Genomic DNA, 8,871 nt, shown 5'->3' with positions numbered 1-8,871 from the left:
AGCGGCGGCGGCGGCGGCGAGTCCCAGAACAGAGGAGGAGGTCGAGGAATTGGGGCCCTGCTCCGTCGCGAGGCCCGGCGTCGAAGCCCCGGGCTCTCCTGCTCCCTCCGCCGCCGAGGCTCGGTGTTTCTTCCGCGGGGGCGGCGACGCTCCGCCGGTGTCCGAGTCGGAGGAGGAGGAGGCGGCGGAGGCCAGAGTTTCCTCGCCGAGAGCGGCCGTGGTTTAGAGGCCTCCCCGTCGGAGGCGAAGCTCCGGGCGGGGGTTTTGGGGAGGGAGAGGAAGGGGGGGAGAGGACCGCAGGAGGGTCACCACGGCTCCCCGGGTTGAGAGACGGTGTGTGGGGGTCCGCAGAGAGACAGACAGAGAGAGAAGCAGGGTTAAGGTTGTTGTTGTTTCCTCCAGAACAGCTGCAGCCCTAATGGAGTCCCCGCACCGCGACGTCACCGGAAATTCCTGCACTGGGGCTGGGACGTTCGCGAACGAATCGGGTCTTTTTTTGTTGAACGGCTCTTTGAAAAAAAAAATTGAGTATTGATTGAGTATTTGATTGAGTATTTTATTAGACAAAAGTGGAGAACAGAACAAGTAGTATAGTCAATACGTTAAAAGAATGTAGTTGTATGTACAGTACAAGTACAGCTAAACAACCTGCCTAGTAAATGGGGACCTGATGATCTGTCTTGTGATGTTTTGTGTTATATGGTTTTGTGTATCGGAAATAAAAATGTAAGCCTACTTGAAAGTACACAAGTCAAAATTAATGTACCTAAAGCATGCTTACCAAATAGTAGAAAGTACTCATTATGCCGAATGTCCCATTTCCATTTCACACGTTTTCCAATGAATAAAAATCTGGAAAACATTTTTTGGAAACAAGCACAAATAATGCTTCGCAACAGGCCTGTAGATCGTCTATTTTCAAATGCCGGAAATGTATATATGGCCGAAATGTATATATAGGGTTGAAGTGATTTGTAGGTATAATTATAATCAAAATCTACAAAGTAACTAGTAACTAAGATGAGCCAGTCTTTTGAACGGCTCTTTGAAAGGAACGGATCCCAGAGATCCGGCTCACTTCAAAGAGCCATAAATCCCATCTCTATCCTACACTAACCGTGCTTCCGGGTGCTGCTAGAATGTCTTGTTATTATTAAAGCAGCCATCAGCTTGTTTCCCCCCTCCCTTCTAGCTTCTACAGTCCGCGCGACACTGAAGTACGCTGGTGCTGAAAAAAAATAATAATAATAAAAAACAACTATGAGAAAAGCATAGGCCTACATGCATTGCAAATTAATACTATATTGTGCATTTGAAAATAGCAGATATATAACACCTCACAAACTATAGCCCAAATTAACCAATTAGTTAAGTTGAATTAATTAAGCAATTCTTTATGAATTATAAATGTAATATTGTGTAATCATGTTATACATTGCTTTAATTCATCAATTATAAATGTATGTAATAAAGATAATAATACATGAATAATTTAAATTGACTAAATTAACCATTGGCCATTTAGCCAATGGACTAGATTTAGTATAATATCCAATATGTTTGTATTGTATAGCCTACTGGCAGCCTGAATCCAGTTTGACGCAACCTAAACAAAGCTAAAGAAGTAGGCCTAAGTAGATTTACTAAATCCAATTTTGAGGTATTTGCACTTTTCTTGAGTATTTCCAATTCCCCAATACTTTTATTCAGAGGCAGCTCCACACATCATGTGATGTCCAACCCAGATTGATTTTTTTTCTCATAGTTCTGCATATGTCTGTCATTGAATGTATCTATTGTGTGCAAAAGCACCCCAATGTAAACAAGCCATATAGTGCTTTCTTAAGAAACCCTGAGTTTCCGTCTTAGAACACGGAGGGTTCCTGAAGGGTTCCCAGTTTGATCCCGGGCTCCCCCAGAGTTAGTGTGGAAGAGTCCTTGAGCAAGACTCTGTCTGAACCCCCAGGGGTCTCAAACTGGCGGCCCGGGGGCCATTTGCGGCCCGCGAGACGATATTTTGTGGCCCCCACCTTAACCCTTAAGTTCTGTTCAGATTCACTACACCTTCGTTCTGTTCGGGTCATTTTGACCCGGGGCAGGGCCGGATCTAGCCTTTAGCACTAGGTGGGGCAGGAAGAAATGATAGGGGGGGTCACCTCCCTCCGAAAACAAAAATGGGGGTACAAACCCCCTAAAACACCCGAAATGCATAGAAAACTAAGCATTTTGGCAGGTCTTACACCTATCTATCTCTCTCTCTCTAATATCTTATCAGTTTATATATCCATCTACCTAGTTGTAGCATAACATTAAAAATAGTTTAATATGTTTTTGACATTTTAGATTTTCGCATACCATCATGTTTGGTGGGGCAGACGGGGCATTTAGGGGGGCATTGCCCCCCCTTGCCTATGCCTACATCCGGCCCTGACCCGGGGGATAAAAAAACAACACTAATATAAATTTTAACTTAACAAATCATCATGATACATTGACTTTGACTCAATACCAAACAATTCATATGATATATATGGTAAATGTTTGCATTTTTGCTTTGCTATATCACATTAAACACTGAACGAGCTAGGCGTTTTTACTGATTTAGCTGGAATTCATGTAAAAAACTACTTTATTTAATACTGGGCAATATTGCTCATGCTTATAGGAAAAAATGAAAATCAGACAGGGGGGCTTCGGAAGGGGGGTGTTAGAAGGGGGGGGGGGCTGTGTGTCTGTGTTTTGGCACAATACTGTGTATTTCTGTGCATAATTATGTGCTTCCGGGTCAAAATGACCCGAACAGCACTTAAGGTTCAAAAAATATGAGAGGGGTGTAGCATGGGGTGTAGCATGGGGTGTAATATTTTTTTTACACGTTCATCTCAGAAGAATCTTTAAGGCCAGTGAGTTTCAGGTGGAAAAAATGTAAACTTCTACCTTTTTTTTCAAATGAAAATGTAAAACGGGTCAAAATGACCCGAACAGAACTTAAGGGTTATGAAAGTTTAATGTTAGTGCGGCCCGCGAGTTTTATATGAACAGTTAATAATAGTTTTATATGAACAGTTAATAATACAGTACAGTTAACAGTACAGTACATGTTCCATAAGTTAAACACAACTTGTTTACACCAGGGTCCTTGTTCATCTTATTTTGTGTTAAAAAATAAAAAAGACATTTGAGAAGACTGATGGGGAGATAGATACAGTAGTAGACTGGTATGCAACTACAGTATAATAATCAAACAAATTAGTGCACATGCACTAATTTGTTTTATTAGTGCATGTGCGCAGAGGCTGCGGCCCAGCCTCAGCCAGACTCTGCCTCCAGCGGCCCCACGGTAAATTGAGTTTGAGACCCCTAACTGCTCCTGATGAGCAGGTTGGTGCCTTGCATGGTTTCCTCTGCCATCGGTGTATGAATGTGTGAGTGAATGGGTGAATGTAATGAATGCATGTGTGAATGGGTGAATGTAATTCACAATCTATGTAAGTGCCTTGGATAATGGCCATGTACCATTTATTAGTAGACCTTCTATTTGAACTGTCCTGTGCCGTGCTGTCCTGTGTCCTGTTTCCTATGTGAACTTATAATAAAGTATTCAATCAATCAATTACTTCTATATACTCCACTACATCACAGAGGCAAATATTGTACTTTTACTCCACTATATTTATTTGAACACTCTAGTTATGCTTACTTTGTAGATTTTTATTAAACCACTTCAGCCATAGACATTTTGGGCCATTTGAAAATAGCACATCTACAAGCTCACAATGGGTCACGATGTGAGCTTGGTACGTTAGGTACATTTAGATGCCAATATTTTCACGCTTTTACTCAATTTTTTATTTCGGACTTTTACTTGTAAGGGCAGGGTCACACCGGAATAATATTCTACCTGTGAGAGCGGATTCCAATGCATTTCAATGCTACCAGTTGCGGTTGCGGCATTGAAATGCATTGGCACAGTAGAATATTATTCCGGTGTGACCTTGCTCTAACACAGTATCTAGCCTATTGCAGTATTGATACTTTTACTTTACTAGAGTGAGAGTACTTTTTCCGCCTCTGGTTTCCATGTGGTTCTCTGTTGTTCAGACGTGATCCAAACAACTTGACTCCAATATGAATTGGCCAAAAATCTGCTTTGGGCTTCCAGAGGGAATTAATGGCTGTGGACTGATGAGTCAACACGTTTTAGCGTAGCCTATTATTTGAACGCTTTTCTTTATCAATTTTTTCTCCACTTGCCTTTTTGCCTGATAATGTTTGTTATTTGGGTACAACTGACCACTTGGAACTCCATATATGGAACTAACTGACGTATCTAAATCTGACATTGTGGACTCCATATTTGGGCATTACTGATACCGACATAAGCAATGGACCTGACTGACATTGTGACATCACCGGGATGACAGACAGTAATACTGTAGCCAATGAAAGACACTGTAGTCTCAGAGATAATCTCTTCTTTTTGTTTAGGGCAGGCTGTACACTGGTATGTAAAGATAATCTCAACAAACGATCTCCCGATTTATTCCCCCCCTCGCCCCTCCCCTCACTGGCATATGAGGCACACAAGCTTAGACAAGATCATTGCACTGCAGAAACACCCCGCCAACATACGGAACCTCTGCATTCTGGCACACGTCGACCATGGCAAAACCACTCTGGCCGACTGCCTGGTGGCGAGCAACGGCATCATACCGAGTCACCTGGCTGGACAGCTGCGCTATCTGGACAGCAGGAAGGACGAGGAGATCCGTGGAATCACCATGAAGTCCAGCGCCATCTCTCTGCACTACGCTCTCGGAGAGGAGGAGTACCTGTTGAATCTGATCGACTCCCCGGGCCACGTCGACTTCTCCTCCGAGGTGTCCGCCGCCGTCCGGCTGTGTGACGGAGCCGTGGTGGTGGTGGACGCCGCCGAGGGCGTCTGTCCCCAGACCCGGGCGGTGCTGCGCCAGGCCTGGCTGGAGAACATCACGCCCGTTCTGGTCGTCAACAAGATCGACAGGCTGATCCTGGAGCTGAAGCTCACCTCCCAGGAGGCCTACGTACACCTGCGGAGGATTCTGGAAACGGTGAACGCAGAGACGGGGTCGCTGTTCAGATCCAAGGTGGTGGAGGAGCGAGCAGAGAGGGAGGAGAGTGAAGGAGGTCCAGCGGCGGCGGAGGAGGAGGAGCCTTCAGGAGCGGCGCGGCAGGTGTGTGACCGGAGCACGTCAGGGCTGGAGGAGGCAGACGACTCCCACCTCTACTTCTCTCCTGACCAGGGCAACGTGGTGTTCTGCAGCGCCACAGACGGATGGGGATTCGGCTTGCAGCACTTTGCCCGCATCTACAGCCGGAGGATGGGCATCAAAGAGGAGCTTCTCCTCAAGACCCTGTGGGGAGACTTCTACCTCGACGCTAAAGCCAAGAAGATCATGAAGGGAGCCCGGGCCAAGGGGAAGACGCCGCTGTTTGTGCAGCTGGTTCTGGACAACATCTGGAGTTTATACGACGCCGTTGTCGTCAGGAGAGACAAGGAGAAGGTGGCAAAGGTCGTGACGTCGCTAGGGGTGACGGTGAAGGTCCGTGACTCTCAACACTCCAACCCCAAAGTCCTCCTCGCCGCCATCTGCCGGCAGTGGCTGCCCATCTCACAGGCCGTACTCTCCATGGTCTGCGAGAAGCTGCCCAGCGCTCTGGACATGGCAGAGGGGAGGGTGGAGAAGCTGATGAGCGTCGGAGCGCGGCGGTTCGACTCGCTCCCCGAGCAGACGCAGGGACTCAAGGCGGCCTTCCTCCGGTGCTCCAGCGAGGACGGCTCGCCCGCGATCGTCTTTGTGTCCAAGATGTTTGCCGTGGACGCCCAGGCTTTGCCTCGGAACAGAAACAGGCCACTCACCCAGGAGGAGATCGCCCAGCGCGGGGAGCTGGCCAGACAGAGGCACGTCCACAGGATGACGGCCAATCAGCAAAGAGATAGTCAAGGAGGAGGACACGCCCAGTCAGAAAGCAGAGCCAGTGTCTCAGCTCAGATGGAGAATCTGACGGTCGAAGGGGAGCAGCCAAAGCCAGGGGATGAGGACGAGGGGAAGGAGACGTTTGTGGCCTTCGCCAGAGTCTACAGCGGAGTGGTGAAGAGGGGACAGAAAGTGTTTGTCCTGGGTCCCAAATATGATCCCGCCCAGGGTCTGAACATGCTGCCAAAGGGCTGCGACGCTTCAGATGCTCTGCCCGCGGTGCCTCACCTCACCTGCTGCACCCTGGACCGCCTCTACCTGCTGATGGGCAGGGAGCTGGAGGAACTAGAGGGGGTGCCAGCGGGAAACATCTTGGGCATCGGAGGCCTAGAGGGGTGCGTGCTGAAGTCGGCCACCCTCTCCACCTCGCCCGCCTGTCCGCCCTTCACGCCGCTCAACTTCGGCAGCCCCATCATACGCGTCGCCCTCGAACCCAAGCACCCGAGTGAGATGCCCGAGCTGGTGCGGGGGATGCGTCTGCTGAACCAGGCCGACCCGTGTGCCGAGGTTCTCCTCCAGGAGACCGGGGAATACATCCTGGTCACCGCCGGAGAGGTCCACCTGCAGCGCTGCCTGGACGACCTCAGGGAGAGGTTCGCCAAGGTTCAGATCAGCGCGTCAGAACCCATCGTTCCCTTCAGGGAGACAGTGGTGCGTCCTCCGAAGGTGGACATGGTCAACGAGGACCTGGGCAAACAGCAGAAGGTGGCCGTGATTCACCAGGCGAAAGCGGAGGCTTCGCTAGACACCCTCGATGTGGACCGCAGTGGTCTTGTGACCCTCACTACCCCCAACAGACTGGCCACGGTGGGGGTCCGCGCCGCCCCCCTGCCCGAGGAGGTGACCCGTCTGTTGGAAGGCAGTTCGGAATTGCTACGGAGCCTGGAGCACATTAATCTGTCCCTTAGGGAGGGGAGGACCCTGGACGTGAGCCCCAGGACCCTCAAGGCCATCGCGACGCTCAAAGCCCGGCTGCAGAGCCTGTTGCGGGGATGGAAGTGGAGGGATGCGGTGGAGCACATATGGGCCTTTGGACCGCGCGGCTGCGGACCTAACGTGCTGCTGAACAGCGTTGAGGGCTACCAGAGGCCGTCTGTCTGGCAGTGTCTGGACAGAGGAGAGAGAGCAGGGGATCTCGCCACCTCGCTCAAAGACTTTGACAACAGCATTGTCAGCGGCTTCCAGCTGGCCACCCGGTCGGGCCCCATGTGTGAGGAGCCCCTCATGGGAGTCTGCTTCTCGGTGGAGAGGTGGGACACGAGGTTCTCACGCCACCCTCAGCACCAGCGCTCAACGGAGGAAGACCACAGCATGTCCCACGAGGCCTCCACAGGCGGTGAGGCCCAGGCCGAGCCGAAGGCCGAAGGAGAAGCAGGGGGAGCGGGTGAGTCTTCTCCCCGGGCAGAAGAGGGCACGGCGACGGCAGTGGGGAATCGGGCTAAGCACGGGACGGAGTCCGGGACGGCGGACTGCTTCGGGCCCATGTCAGGCCAGCTGATTGCCGCTATGAAGGAGGCATGTCACCGGGCCTTCCAGGCCAGGCCCCAGAGACTCATGGCTGCCATGTACTCCTGCGAGATCGTGGCCGCCGCCGAGGCGCTGGGCCGCGTGTACGGCGTCCTGGCAAAGAGGGAGGCTCGCATCCACCGCGAGGAGATGAAGGAAGGGACCGACATGTTCCTCGTCATGGCCCTGCTCCCCGTGGCCGAGAGCTTTGGGTTCGCCGACGAGATCCGCAAGAGGACCGGCGGGCTGGCCAGCCCGCAGCTGACGTTCAGCCACTGGGAGGTGGTCGGCGGCGATCCCTACTGGGTCCCCACCACCGAGGAGGAGTACCGGCGCTTCGGGGAGAAGGCAGACTCCGCCAACCGGGCCCTCGGGTACGTGAACGCCGTGCGCAGGCGCAAGGGCCTCTACGTGGAAGGCAAGATAGTGGAGCGCGCGGAGAAACAGAGGACGCTGAGCAGGAACAAATAGAGACCGGGACGCGGGTCTTAACAAAGCCTCCTGGCTGTATTCACATCCACTACACCCGGCAAGGGTTCTCAAACCTTTATAGGCCGTGACCCCCAAAATAAACATAATTGAACTGGGAATCCCCCACCCTGACAAGCAATTGGAATTGTAAGTATTACAATATGTGAATCGGTGCCCTCCACAGATAAATATTGTGAAAATAGCCGAACTACATGCTCACAGCGCCTCACACTGCGAGGCGTTGTGAGCATGTAGATCGGCTATTTTCAAAATGTTTGCCTCTTGCTTACTTAATATTTGACAGTTGGACCAGTTTGGTATTAAAACGGTCTTGAAAGTCCTTAAAGGGGAAGACCACCCATTCTCAATATTGAACTATGTCATTAATACAACTTAGATGAGTTGTGTGGAAATAGAAAAAAGTCCCCCCCCCCTTCTGTGTTGCCTAGAACTGGAGGATTGATTTTGGGGTTTGTTTTGTAAAGTACAACTAGCCCTTACCCGTTCAAAGATATGAGCTCCGAAATGATGTGCAGTGTGTGGATTATGGGATGTGCACTGTGCACACAGTATATGAGGGATGGAAAGTAACTTTAACTGGTGCTTGCATGCTAATATGTAGGAGCATCAATGTAAGAAATACCCGTTCCATTTAACGGCTACAGAGATACTGTGTACCGATCTGCATGATTTTGGACATCTGTAACAGGGCCAGAACCCAACTAGACCAGGTCACCTGGTTCTGCCAGACCCGCAATGAAAACTTGTAGATCGGCTGTTTTGACTAGTATGGCACTGAACTAACACATGAACACACAGGATTGTATAGGCTGAGCAGCTGGAAATGTTTGTGAGCTTGTAGATGGGCTGAGGAATT

The 8,871-nt window shown here is 50.4% G+C and overlaps 1 protein-coding gene across 1 annotated transcript; it reads left to right on the top strand.

The window, feature by feature from the left end:
- Positions 1-4,574: 4,574 nt before the first annotated feature.
- LOC308300729 (elongation factor-like GTPase 1) lies at positions 4,575-7,994 on the top strand (the record flags this gene model as incomplete). Its single annotated transcript, XM_080744622.1, has 1 exon — positions 4,575-7,994. One exon carries the CDS (start codon positions 4,575-4,577, stop codon positions 7,992-7,994), a length of 3,420 nt encoding a protein of 1,139 aa, XP_080600748.1.
- Positions 7,995-8,871: the final 877 nt, after the last annotated feature.

Source organism: Nannobrachium achirus, assembly GCF_963921795.1.
Source record: "Nannobrachium achirus genome assembly, chromosome: 16".
Lineage (NCBI taxonomy): Eukaryota > Metazoa > Chordata > Actinopteri > Myctophiformes > Myctophidae > Nannobrachium > Nannobrachium achirus.
Note: the sequence above shows the minus strand (reverse complement) of the source record. Positions and strands in the feature narration are given on the sequence as shown.